The sequence below is a fragment of the Polypterus senegalus genome, chromosome 1, assembly GCF_016835505.1.
Source record: "Polypterus senegalus isolate Bchr_013 chromosome 1, ASM1683550v1, whole genome shotgun sequence".
NCBI lineage: Eukaryota > Metazoa > Chordata > Cladistia > Polypteriformes > Polypteridae > Polypterus > Polypterus senegalus.
The window spans coordinates 297,020,300-297,034,541 of NC_053154.1; the positions used below are offsets into that span (position 1 = coordinate 297,020,300).

The window sequence follows — 14,242 nt, forward strand, 5'->3', positions numbered from 1 at the left end:
CTCCAAGACAGGATTGTCTTGAGGCACAAATCTGGGGAAGGTTACAGAAAAATTTCTGCTGCTTTGAAGGTCCCAATGAGCACAGTGGCCTCCATCATCCGTAAGTGGAAGAAGTTCAAAACCACCAGGACTCTTCCTAGAGCTGGCCGCCATCTAAACTGAGCGATCGGGAGAGAAGGGCCTTAATCAGGGAGGTCCTCTGTGGAGAGAGGAGAACTTTCCAGAAGGATAACTATCTCTGCAGCAATCCACCAATCAGGCCTGTATGGTAGAGTGGCCAGACAGAAGCCACTCCTTAGTAAAAGGCACATGGCAGCCCGCCTGGAATTTGCCAAAAGGCACCTGAAGGACTTTCAGACCATGAGAAACAAAATTCTCTGGTCTGATGAGACAAAGATTGAACTCTTTGGTGTGAATGCCAGGCGTCACATTTGGAGGAAACCAGGCACCGCTCATCACCAGGCCAATACCATCCCTACAGTGAAGCATGGTGGTGGCAGCATCATGCTGTGGGGATGTTTTTCAGCGGCAGGAACTGAAAGACTAGTCAGGATAAAGGGAAAGATGACTGCAGCAATGTACAGAGACATCCTGGATGAAAACCTGCTCCAGAGCGCTCTTGACCTCAGACTGGGGCGATGGTTCATCTTTCAGCAGGACAATGACCCTAAGCACACAGCCAAGATATCAAAGGAGTGGCTTCAGGACAACTCTGTGAATGTCCTTGAGTGGCCCAGCCAGAGCCCAGACTTGAATCTGATTGACCATCTCTGGAGAGATCTTAAAATGGCCGTGCACCGACTCTTCCCATCCAACCTGATGGAGCTTGAGAGGTGCTGCAAAGAGGAATGGGCGAAACTGGCCAAGGATAGGCGTGCCAAGCTTGTGGCATCATATTTAAAAAGACCTGAGGCTGTAATTGCTGCCAAAGGTGCATTGACAAAGTATTGAGCAAAGGCTGTGAATACTTATGTACACGTGATTTCTCAGGTTTTTTTATTTTTAATAAATTTGCAAAAACCTCAAGTAAACTTTTTTCATGTTGTCATTATGGGGTGTTGTGTGTACAATTCTGAGGAAAAAAATGAATTTAATCCATTTTGGAATAAGGCTGTAACATAACAAAATGTGGAAAAAGTGATGCGCTGTGAATACTTTCCGGATGCACTGTATGAACTTTGTTTGTAAACTTAAATTCAGATATTTTCAAAGCTCTGGCATCCCTCTTAAATAGGGAACAGAAATATTTTGAAGGTGCTAGACGGAATGTGGTACATTGGCTCATTATACGCACTGATTAAAACCATGAGGACTGATTGAGATCATTTATGTTAGGTAGAATGCCTAGAGGGGGCTGGGCAGTCTCGTGGCCTGAAACCCCTGCAGATTTTGTTTTTTTGCTCCAGTTGTCGGGAGTTTTTTTTTTGTTGTTTTTTCTGTCCTCCCTGGCCATCAGACCTTAATTTTATTCTATGTTAATTAGTATTGCCTAATTTCATTTTTTAGATTTTGTCTTTTTTCTCATTCTTCATCCTGTAAAGCACTTTGAGCTACATCATTTGTATGAAAATGTGCACTAATGCACTGTACATACAACTGCAACTTATTTGTTGTATTTTTAATGTCTCTAGAGTTTAAGCAAGCTATTTTAATGTGTTACTTATTTTATCTTTTGCACTTAAGCTTTGTGTTCAAACTTATATTGCTATACCTGTAAATACTTGTTTTTACAATATTTCATCCCTTCATATATAATTCTAAACCCTTCATAAACTCCCTGCCACCCACGTTCCCTAGTTTGAGCAGTACTCGACTAACAACATCACTTATTTCTGTAGTACATTTTCATACAAAGGATGGAGCTCAAAGTGCTTTACAATATGTCAGTGAAGTAGTTACATGCAAATAAAAATAAATTTAGATAAGAATAGGAATGAATAAATAATATACAAAATAATGCACACTTGAATAAGAAAGATGAATAATTAAGAGGAGTTCTTAATTATATAATTGTTTTTAAGGTTTCTGAATGACAGTCTGATGATAAGGTTATGTGGGCAAGGAGGTCATAGCAAATGAAGCTCCAAAAAAAAGGAGCTCTAGGCTAAAAGACCACCTAATAACCACTGGGCATCCAACCAAGATATTGGTTCCCCTCCGGTTCAATTGTTGTGGCAACACAGGTCCCATTTGTACCAAAAGGACTTTCATTGCCCCATAAACCTATACCTTTCTATTCTACACCAAGTTTTGAGCCACACATGAAGCCACCTGGACCGGTGCAGGCAGAACTTTAGGGAAGACTACCTTGTCAGTTCTGCTCCTCAACTAGGCATCTGACTCTTCAGATTTGGATTGTAGAGCTGACAGCCTGCCTTGATATATGTCATTTGTTCCAACTTGGACAATGACAACTAAATCCACCCTTGGCTTTGGCTAAGAGCCTGTCTAGTCTTCCAAGGAGGTCTCCCACCTGTGCACCTGACTGGTAACGCACTGTGCAGGACTCCTCTTCTGGACCAAACCTGTGCTTAAGACCCTTTAATGATGGAGTCCTCCACTAGCACAACCTCTGGGGATTGGTTTTGAAGGGGCCTGTTGGGGCTCCTCATGCCTGCGTACCATCTCAGAGTTTTCAGAGACACTGTCTGGTGGCAAGGACTGAAAACGGTTTGACACTCCTAATTCTGGGGTTGATGCACCCAGTCAGTGTGCACCCTTTGTTCTGCAACCATGATCCATCTTCTCTCTACCTGTCTGCTCCCACACCACCTTAGGGGTGCATACTCTCCCTCTCTCAAAAGGACACGTGGGCCAGGCCACCAATTTTGTACTACAACACAGGCCAGCCCACTTCTCCTCTAGTTCAGCAACCTTGAATTTGAGGTGCTGGATCAGTTGGCATCTTCTGCAGATGTAGCCTTCAAAGAGGACCGAGTCATCCAAGCCATCCTCCAAAAGGACTTGAATTTCACTGGCCGCATTTTCAAAATTTGGCTTTGGATTACTAAACTGCTCAACTCTTTTTATTAAATTCAAAAGATTTAACTGAAATGATCAAAATTAATACATTAAAGAACTAGTGCAGTTTTTTAACACCCTCTGGCCCTTTAAGCTTCTATAATCTCTCTCCTTTGACTGCCTGCTGTTGGTCTTTCTTTGAAGTTACTAAACTTCACTTTTCCCTGTTTTCATAACTCTGTGCCCCTCTTATTACTTCAGAACTTTGAAGATCTCTGGTTACACCATTTATATTCCTTCATATTAATGAGCCCTTATGCTGTCACCCTCTTAAATACACTAACTTTCCTGACTTCTAAGAAGTGTTCTATCAAGTAAAACCTTTACACACTACTTCCTTCTTAATAAGAAAACTCGCTTACTAAATATCAGCTACAAGTTGTTCACTTGTCTTTTTATTGCCGCAGAGCACCTCTCTTAACTGCTTTTAAAGTCCGTCGCTTACCTGTAATTAAATAAATACTTTCTTCATGTGAAATAAATGGATTTGCCTTTCCTTTCTTAACTGTACAAGTCCTCTATGCAGTTATATGCTTTAACTTCTTCCTGCTACAGAATTAATGTTACTTTTAACTATTCATTGCTACACCACCAGTTGTTCACTTATAGACTTGTCAATCTCCACAACCACTTTCTGTGCTTTCTGCCTCACCTTGTCGCTGCTAGTTTTGAGTACAAGTCCAAATGCTTCTCTAGACACTCGGATACCTTTTCTTCTGTGCTGGCGGGGAAAAAAAAATGATGCTTTACAAACTCCTGCATGGCTGTTTAGCTCCCTCAGATTAGCAACACGAAACCCTCAGCACTTCTTGTTCCAGCTCCACTTGTTAGGATGGTGTCTGTATATCAAGACATACTGTGAATTGAAGAGGTTAGAATGGTCATGGGTTGTTTTAACTTTCCAAACATTGACTGGGAAGCCCCTATCAGAAATAACAAAAGAAGAAAACTGAAATGGAGCCCATGGCAAATGGATGTTTTCTCACTCAGTTCGTTTCATGTAGTGACACCAGTTTAGATCTCATGTTTTTGAACAATAAAGACAGAGTAATAAAAGCAAAAGTGATCACAACGTCATAAAATGTGATATTACCTATTTACAGAAAGCAGACTTTATGAGGATGAGGAAGTATCTAGAAAACACAGAATGGGAAAGTAAACAACTGTAAATGATAGATTGTGCAACTTCAGAAACTTTATGATCCAGGCTTAAGATAACTATCCTTAAAACCAATAAAAAAGACTGCTATAATGGATAAGTATAGGCATTATTAAAACAGTAAAATAGAAAAGATCACTCACTGTATAAGGGAAAAAAAAACTGCTATTCTGATTTAAAGGACTACCAGACACTACATAAGAGAGCAAAAGAACCTTTGAAAGATCAGACGATAAACTTGTGCTAGTGAAGTACTGCTGCATATTTTCATCATCTACACAGTGTGCAGAAGCTACTGAGACGGCAAATGCAATGGAAGGTTATCTTGAACTATTGAGTATAAATCATGAGATGTTATGCTTAGGCTATATCATGCACTAGTGAGGCCACAGTACTGTGGACATACAAAAAAAAACACAGCAGCACTTGGAGCCGTACAGAGAAGAACAACCAAGTGCTTCCAGGGACTTAGACATGTCATACAGCAAAAGACTCCGAATGAAACCCGTTTAGTCTTGACTGTGGTGGCCTGTTTCTAGTCTTCAGAATTCTCAAAGGTATTGATAAAGTAGATCAAAGTCACCAGTGGAAATTTAGGACCAAAGCCAGGTTGCACAAACAGTTTTGGGGATCTTGAACAAAACTACCATGACATGTAGTTGAATCAGAAACCTTCTCAACTTTTAAAATTATCTGAATGAATGAGACATTGGCACATCTTAGCTTAAACAAGTGAACTTGAGGGACTGTCACATTTTTTTCCATTCAAACATAAACCGTTTTTCAGCTTATGAAATTGGTTTACGCTAGACCAGTGATTTTCAAAATTGGGGCTCTTAGCAGTCCTGCCGTGGAAGAAAAAAAAATGCAGTCTGTAAATTACCTTGCATACTTTTTAGATGAACATAAATCGAAATTTTATTAACTTCTTGCTTAACAGTAGTCTTGTATCAATGTAGTTATAGGCCCGAATAGTGTTTCTCAACCTGTGTGCTATGCTAACTATGCCAGTTGGTACGTGTTGGAATGCAAAAAAGTGGACCAGGAGACATGGGCTTTAAAGGGATGATTGGTTACACAGCAGCTGAGTGCGCGACTAACCTTTAATATTACGTCATGAAGAGTCTCATACTTAACACCATGAGACCAAAAAATGATGATACTTCAAAACATTTATTCCTGGAGGTTGGACACCATCCAGAAAAAAAAAAAGTTGAGTACCCCAAGCTTTAAATATCATGTTACATTTGATTACATTCGCTTCAGCAGTTACCTACGTTAAACATTTACTTTGGTTATTAAACCTACGGTCACTTCCATTTCTGCTGTGTGACTTAGCAGTCACCAACATCCAAGATTATGCTCTGCTTTACAGCAGGATTTATATTCGTGCGAGACCCTGACCAGATGGCACATTTTGTGGGACCTTAGAGTTTTGGAACCCCCTGTACAAGACTAAAGTGATGAGTCCATTAGCCCAGCTGAAAATCCGAGACCAACAGTCCATCTATGACACAAGTGTGCAGATCATTGCACCGCTTTCTAGATGTGTAGCCACAGAGGTGGTGGTGATCCTCTGAACCAAACCTGCTCACATCATAATGTTGCTTTAGTGAGCGTACTTTGACAATAGTGCTCAAAACATGTAAGGCTTTATATGTTAGGTGAAATGTTTGGACATCAGCCTTAACTTTACTTGGGAGCCATTTCAAAAACTTAGGAACAATAAGTAATACAGTCACACATCTTTTGCGATAACATTTGGAATAAATAGTTGCTAGAAATTGAATAATTTGAGCCGATGCTTATTTTTCACTCTGTGTCCTGTGAAATATATTTTCCTTTACACCCGACCCTAGACAGTCCATTCTTTTCATAGGTACCTGCCTGAAAACATTTTTTGCAAACTTTGGCAGAAATCTGTGTATTCTTTGGTTATTATATACACTGAAATAAGTCAGATTGGATATTCACAATATGAGGACATTTTGTGTTTTGAAGGGGATGTTGTCACTGCTCTAGGCCGATGCTGCCACTCCTGAGTATTAAGGCTCGTTTTTCTGTTCTGAGTGTTTTCCTTTTAGGTAAGCCCATCAGATCATTCTGCAGTGAGCTTTTCTGTCATTTTTCAGCACGAGAAGCTGCAATATGGGAACTAGAAGAGCGGCACTTACAAGAAAAACATCAGCTTTTGAAACAGCAGTTAAAAGATCAGTACTTCATGCAGAGGCATCAGCTCCTTAAAAGGCATGAAAAGGTTGGAGCGTTACTCAGGCTTAAGCATTTCTGTTCATTTCTCTTAAACACAATGTAGATTTTCTCAAGCCACCTTCATGTTAGTTTTGGCAACTAGCAAACATGCAGAATTTTTCTTTTCTTAATAGGAAATGGAGCAGATGCAGAGGTATAACCAAAGACTGATTGAGGAGCTGAAAAACAGGCAAACACAAGAAAGGGGTCGACTGCCAAAAATACAACGAAGTGAAGCAAAAACTCGCATGGCCATGTTTAAAAAGAGTCTTCGTATCACGTCATCTGGATCACCAGATCAGGACAGGGAAAAAATCAAACGGGTATTTCTTAGAGCTCTCATTTGTATGCTCAGTGTATTGCATGCGATATATCATGAGTGTCGTCTGCCAAGTCTGTTTAAATTACTAACGCATTCATTTTGTTTAATGAAATCACTGTTTGGTCCCATAATGCTCTTTTACCCCATACATTCATATATGACTTGAATGCCTAGTTGGCTTATACATCACACAGCACATCAATCCTACGCTTCATCTATGCACATAAAGTGCTGTCTTGGGTCCATAATTGTGAGTACAGCAGAGGCTGCAGAGCAGGAGGATGAGCTTGATGACAGCCCGGCCTTCAGTGTATTCCTGTTCCTTGTCTGTTCTGAGTTAGCTGGACGTCTTCTTCACTTAACTGTGATCCGGACCTGAAGCTGTCCTTCAGTAGAGCTGATCCTCAACTGGCTGGGATTGCAGTCATTAACGTTTCTCTTCTTTTATTTTTTCAGTACTGTCTTTCCACTACCTGTCAGTAAAGTGTCGTGATTGCGACATTGCAGTAGTTTGAAGCTAAACATTTACTTAGTTTGAATTCGAGTTTTTTGACTTAAATTTTCAGTCCCTGTTTAACTCCATCCATCCATCCTCTTCCGCTTATCCGAGATTGGGTTGTGGGGGCAGCAGCTTAAGCAGAGATGACCAGACTTCCCTCTCCCCGGCCACTTCTTCCAGCTCTTCCGGGGGAATCCTGAGGCGTTCCCAGGCCAGCCAGAAGACATAGTCCCTCCAGCGTGTCCTGGGTCTTCCCCATGGCCTCCTCCTGGTTGGACGTGGCTGGAACACCTCGCCGGGAAGGCGTCCAGGGGGCATCCTGATCAGATGCCCGAGCCACCTCATCCAGCGGCTCTACTCTGAGCCCCTCCCGGATGACTGAGCTTCTCACCCTATCTTTAAGGGAAAGCCCAGACACCCTGCGGAGGAAACTCATTTCAGCCGCTTGTATTCGCGATCTCGTTCTTTCGGTCACTACCCATAGCTCATGACCATAGGTGACGGTAGGAACGTAGATCGACTGGTAAATTGAGAGCTTTGCCTTACGGCTCAGCTCCTTTTTCACCACGACAGACCGATGCAGAGCCCGCATCACTGTGGACGCCGCACCGATCCACCTGTCGATCTCACGCTCCATTCTTCCCTCACTCGTGAACAAGACCCCGAGATACTTGAACTCCTCCACTTGGGGCAGGATCTCTCCCCCAACCCTGAGAGGGCACTCCACCCTTTTCCGGCTGAGGACCATGCTCTTGGATTTGGAGGTGCTGATTCTCATCCCAGCCGCTTCACACTCAGCTGCGAACCGATCCAGAGAGAGCTGAAGATCACGGCCTGATGAAGCAAACAGGACAACATCATCTGCAAAAAGCAGTGACCCAATCCTGAGTCCACCAAACCGGACCCCCTCAACACCCTGGCTGCGCCTAGAAATTCTGTCCATAAAAGTGAACTCATAATAGTAAAATGACAAGCACATTCAGGAGGTTTTCTGTTTCATTCCCAGGACTTTTATTTGATTTAATGTTAAATCCACAGAGAACACCAAGTGCTGCTAACACGATGCGGATAAAACACAGGAGGTTTCGCTGTAGTACTAGGGTGCTGTTCTGTGTTAGCCTTTATGGATGTGACGAGGGGTCAAGCAGAATGACACCTTTTATTGGCCAACTAAAAAGATTACAATATGAAAGCTGCCAAGTCAACTCTGGCTCCTTCTTCAGGCAAGATGTCAAGGCTTCTCTAATAACAAATGAGCATTTAAACCTGACTAACGAAGGATTAGCTCGGGCACTGACCAGCAGGACGCTGAAGAGATGACTCCTGAAAATGGGGCTTTACATTCCTGTGTGTAATAAATGTTTATCGTGGCTGCATTTAAGGTATCCATTTCTATCAAAAACCGCCATTTCTGGACAATTCCAAACTTTTAAATGCTAGTCTATATGTAAGCTTGATTTGTTCATATTATGCCAGTGTATGTTCAAAGTCATTACAAATTAACGATTTAACACTGTTTTAACAGTTTGCTGTCCAAGAAGATAAAAGACAAAAGAATGAAAGACTGCAGCAGCATCAGAAACACGAGAACCAAATGAGAGACCTCCAGCTCCAGTGTGACGCTAACATTCGAGAGCTGCAGCAGCTTCAGGTGCCACCGTCTGCTTTGTCTTTGCTTTAGCGTATCTGCAGGTGTCGTGGTGGGCTGAGGACCATTAATCTGGCCATTGAGATTAGTAACATTTCACTGAGTGTTTAGTAGAATTGTTTTTTTTATGTATACAAACTTTGCATGCTTTATTACTTTACTAATGCATTATATTTGTGTGTACGCAGTGTAGAGCACTGTATAAAACAGCTTTTTATCTTTATAAAAGCTAAATCAAACGTCTGATTTTGAAAATAAGGTAAAAGAAGGCAATGTGGAGCTGTCGGATGCTCACATGTGTGGAGAACACTCTGGACGAGAACAGGCCATTCAATATTCTCGTAATTCTTCTAAAATAACATCAAGTCGAGTTTTGAAAGTCCCTAAAGTCTTACTGTCTACCACACTACTTGGTCGCTTATTCCAAGTGTCTATCGTTCTTTGTGTAAAGAACAACGTCCTAATGTTTGTGCAAAATTTACCCTTAACAAGTTTCCAACTGTGTCCCCGTGTTCTTGATGAACTCATTCTAAAATACAAGTCTTGATCCAATGGACTGATTCCCTTCAGAATTTTAAACACTTCAGTCGTGTCTCCTCTTAATCTTTTGCTTAAACTGTAAAGGCTCAGCTCTTTTCATTTTTCCCCTGAACTCAGCCTGGTTGCTGCTTCATTAGTTGCTTCCTTCTGTTTACAAGCAGGTGAAACCCCTAAAATTGTTTGTTGTTAAAATTTTAAAAATGTCCTGTAGAGTAGGTGACAGGTCAGGAGAAATGGGAGATGCGTTATCAGTTCTTCTTACCAAATTTCAAAATAGGAACACTGTTTTGTTAAATAGCTTTATTTGAATGAAATACAGATCAGCTAATCAGTGACCTTTCACCATCGTGTAGTAACTTTTAACGTGGTGTGTAGTGTATATCCTCATTCTGTCATGTATCTTAATATGTAATTTAATTACTTGTATTTGATCTCCATTATTTTTATATAAAATACAAGGACATGCATCTGGGAATTTTTTTTTTTTAATTCCCTGTTTTGTCTTTCTTTTTTCAAGAATGAAAAGTGCCATTTGTTAATTGAGCATGAGACACAGAAGTTGAAGGAGCTGGATGAAGAGCACAGCATGGAGCTGAAGGACTGGAGGGAGAAACTACGCCCCAGGAAAAAGGTGAGCAGCAAAACAAACCTGGCCTGGCGTGTATTCGAAACCCGAGTGTTAAGGTGGTCACCTGGTCCAGCAGACGAGCGCCTTATGATGGCCTGGGGCTGCGGTCAGGGTCGGTGCTGCCAAGAGAAACTGTGTGGCCCACTCTGCCGCTACAGGCTGACGTTAGGAAACGCATTAACAGGTGGGAGGATCGGAGTCGTGCGGGATTCACAATGAATGCATTAGGAAAGCACAGGCAGCCATTTAAAGCTGATTCCGTAAAGTAGCCCTGGGGATCTTCATTCGGTTTGCTTTACTAACCGCTCTATTTCTGTATCCGTTAGTCCACTGGATATCAAACGTTTTCTGTATTTTTAAGAGATTGTTTGCTTTCATTTATATCGTTTTATGCAGGCTTTAGAAGAAGAATTTGCAAGAAAACTCCAGGAGCAGGAAGTGTTTTTCAAAATGAGTGGAGAATCTGAATGCCTTAACCCCTCGGCGCAAAGTCGAATTTCCAAATTCTACCCTGTACCGAGTCTGCAGTCAACAGGTTCCTAATCAGAAGAAAGTGCTGACATATTCATGAAGTTATCGTGAGAGTACTCAGTTTAATCTACTATTGTTTTATATTACTATGGAAAAAATCAGTGTATGCTTTTTTTAAACATTGGACAATTAGGTATTAACCATAAAGATGGCATTGCTGTATCAAACCATGTAGATTCAGTGGATATTTTGTAATCTTCCTTTATTTTTGCATTACATAAAGAACAGATGGAGTTCTACAACACCCTTTTATTCTTCCACAAATGACTCAGGTATTAAGCCTGCTACAGAACTGAATTTTAATCAAATTATATAATTGTAGGTGCTTTCCTTTCTGAAAATATCAAAAAAGTGCCTGTTACGTCAGATCCACTAAACAGTTTATTTTTAGTACTCTTTATTTTTCAAGTTGCTGCTGACATTTCCCAGATGTCTTTGCACTAAATGTATTTTGGGATTTGTGAGAAGATTCGTCGATATTTATAATACTAAAATTTGTAGCCTTTTACAAGCATTCCACCTCACAAAACTTTAGTGGATTGTACTTTTGAAATATTTGGATTGCACATTTATAAATTATTTCTTATTGCAGTACAGATTTTTCCTTTTCTGAAATACCTTGTAAAGTATGTTCAGTACGCGATTGATCGCTTTTTAAAACGAGATGCAAGACACTCCTGACGTGCATGAAGAACGTCCAGCTGCTGGCGCTGACCTGTGCTTGCCGTGATCGGGTATTCAGTGTTGCCCTTCGCTCCATGTAGACACCTCTCTTCATCGTCTGGTGCATTTGGATGAAATGACATAAAGTTATGCTTTTGCACAAAAAGGAACACATTTCTTAAATCTTTAATTTGATGACAAATTTAACTTCTTAGTTTCAGAATAAGTAAATAAAAGTGAAACTGAAATGTTGGATGTAGAGTTGGGCCCAAACTATCTAATGAATGTAAGCTCTATGCCACGTTTGGCACTGTTGCATTTTGAAAGTTTTGCCATTTATTCTTTGTGATTGTGGGCTATTTATTCTAATCCATAAACGCCTCGGCTGATGTAAGTGAATGCTGCTCTTGGAACCTGCTGCACAAATACAAATCTCTTTATTTGTTTTTACGCCTCCTCAAACTCGGCTTGCAGGCCCCCTGGTGTTACTAGCGGCGGGCAGCAGGCTGTTTTGAGGGGTTGGTATACCTTGGAGGATAAGCTTAGGACGACTCTGCTCTGGTATAACTGCTACGTAACTAGTTCATAGCAAACTAATCGACATGGTTTTATAGCCAATATAAATTTACATTATGATCCGCTTCTACTGCAGTTAGGTTATTCTGTTATTTTCTTTGCCTTTTCTTTTATTATACAATAATGCAAATTGCTGATGCATATTTAGACGAGCTGCATTTGGGTTAAACACAATTCATTGATTAGGTTGGCCATTGGCACGTTTTTGGGTATTATATGTCAAAAAATGCACTAAAAGTTATAGCTAATGCTTAATCACTTTAATATTTCATATTTATGTACAGAATGATAAGTGCAAGGATACAAATATCACTTATGTTCTATAAAATCATTTATCATGAAAGAGACACCGTTTTCTCATTTCTTTAATCCAGACTACTTCTGAGTAATACAAGAACTTTGTTTTATCATATTTTAAAACTCCACAGGTAATTCTTCAGTTAATGTAGATCTGGTTAGTCAAACAAACAGATCTTGAATTTAATATTTCTGTATGAAATCAGAATTAAGAGGTTGATTCTGTAGACTTGGTTCTGCTGTAAATAAAATGTTTAAATATTTAATGATGCATTATATCAGGCATAGACTAATGAACAATCTGTTAATAAAAATGATAAACTGCTGTTTACGAATGTGACTACTAAGATTTGTCTCTAAACCGTCGGCAGCAAAAGGCAGACAATGTCCCTCGAAACATGAAGTTTAATAATAGAAGTAGTGTAGATCGGGGTCCTCAGTTATGGTTCTGCAGGTTTTTCTTCCAGCCAGATTCATAGAAGCCAGGCCTGGCAGATGAAGGAACTTGGCATTTAGTGGTATGGCTCCTTACTGCTTATGTTCTTCCAAGACTTTTTTTTTTTTGTTGTTTTCTGAGAACCTCATCCATCCATCCATCCACATGTTTGTGATCTTGGACAGATTTGTAGCTCTTGGTCTTTTCCTTCTTTCTCATTGACTTTATCACATTTTGTTAACACAGCTTTAAATGGAAGCATGTTAGCTGGCGAGCTAGTGGTTCTAAGTAAAGAAAGGGAACACCTGCCAGCTACTAGAGCCCTGCAGGATGTAACTGAGGAGCCCTGCCTTAGCGTTACGTTTGACTATCCAAAGCACATTCATAACCTTAGTTTATGTACAATAGTTGACTTTCCCTTCACCGTGAGAAGAAGCAAATAAGGAGCTTTAAAAAGAAAAAAGATTTCAAATAAGTCCCCTTCCACATTTTATATTTTTGGTACACTTTTATTACAAATACTTTAAAAAAATATTGCATTTCCATCTGCTTTACTGTGAACAAATGAAGCTCTCAAATTTCATAGCATTGGTAGAAGTGCCTACTGTAGAATGACTGACCGCGGTTTTATTGCCAAACTGGGTGGTGAATTTCTTTTCTTTTTCATTTTGACGTACATGCAGATGACATCTCCAAGTTAAATAAAATGTTTGGGTCTGCTCTGTATAGTATGAAATGCAAGTAACGCAATGATCAGTAAAAATAACACAGCCTTCTTAAATTCATTGTTATACCAACTTGCCAGAATTCATTTTTTAACAGGAATAAAACTGATTTCATTAAGTGTGTAGGCACAAATATGTCAATTTAAAGACAGGAGTTGTTTGGATAGAATTTTTATAAATTGCACTTTAAAAATTATTTTTCACAAAAAAAAAATCAGTATCGCTTCGTCAGCAACATCTAGTCCAACAAACTGTTTAAAGTTTTCAAACATATTTAAATGCAAGCCACCAAAGAAAACAACAGGTATTTCTTTTACAATCGTTATGCAATTGTTGATGCTAAGGAAACTGAGCAAAAAAGCATGCAGTGTGAGAGTTTAAGATTTTTCAAAAATGGGATGATACACCCGTATGTGTGCATTAACAGTGACATGGACTGCGTGAGACTTACTGACCATGTCGTCTAGTTTATTATTCCACTTCTGCACACTCTGCTGTACGCATTTTAAGAAAGGCACAATCTCTTTGCTGTGCTTTCTCTGCAGAGGTGTGTGGTAACGTGAGAACTTCAAACTTGCACAGATAAGTATTTTTGCAATATTAAAGGTAAATGATAAATATCTTCCATTTATCACACTGTTGATTCTAAAGTGAATTTTACTATAAATTGAAATGTGATTGATTGTTAAAAGGAAAATGGTGCCGTTACGTATCTTGCCCTTAGCCAGTTAGAATAAAAAAAAAAAACGGAGTATAAATACAACACTCTCACCACCCGTCCGTCTTCTCTTACAGCCTTATAGTTCAAGTACGTTATGAAACTTTACATAAATTAATGAGGCATTTGCTGAGATCTGTAAATGCCGGCTTAGACTCCAGTGCTTCTTTTCTTCCTCCGACCAACAAATACTTGTTCTCCTTAAAAATGCATAATAATGTGAAAAGTT

At 39.9% G+C, this 14,242-nt stretch overlaps 2 protein-coding genes across 3 annotated transcripts in view; one reads left to right on the forward strand and one right to left on the reverse strand.

The window, feature by feature from the left end:
* The window catches only part of slka (STE20-like kinase a), a 105,844-nt gene extending 91,814 nt beyond the window's left edge, over nt 1–14,030 (forward strand). For both annotated transcript variants that reach the window (XM_039734423.1, XM_039734432.1), the window contains 5 exons: nt 6,313–6,437; nt 6,565–6,753; nt 8,777–8,902; nt 9,957–10,070; nt 10,464–14,030. In XM_039734423.1, coding sequence (XP_039590357.1) covers nt 6,313–6,437; nt 6,565–6,753; nt 8,777–8,902; nt 9,957–10,070; nt 10,464–10,610 — 701 coding nt within the window. In that variant the 3' untranslated portion in view covers nt 10,611–14,030. The remainder of the gene's footprint in view (nt 1–6,312; nt 6,438–6,564; nt 6,754–8,776; nt 8,903–9,956; nt 10,071–10,463) is intronic.
* Nucleotides 12,698–14,242, reverse strand: part of col17a1b (collagen, type XVII, alpha 1b) — a 71,271-nt gene continuing 69,726 nt past the window's right edge. The window contains exon 57 of the mRNA XM_039734411.1: nt 12,698–14,213. Coding sequence (XP_039590345.1) covers nt 14,164–14,213 — 50 coding nt within the window. The 3' untranslated portion in view covers nt 12,698–14,163. The remainder of the gene's footprint in view (nt 14,214–14,242) is intronic.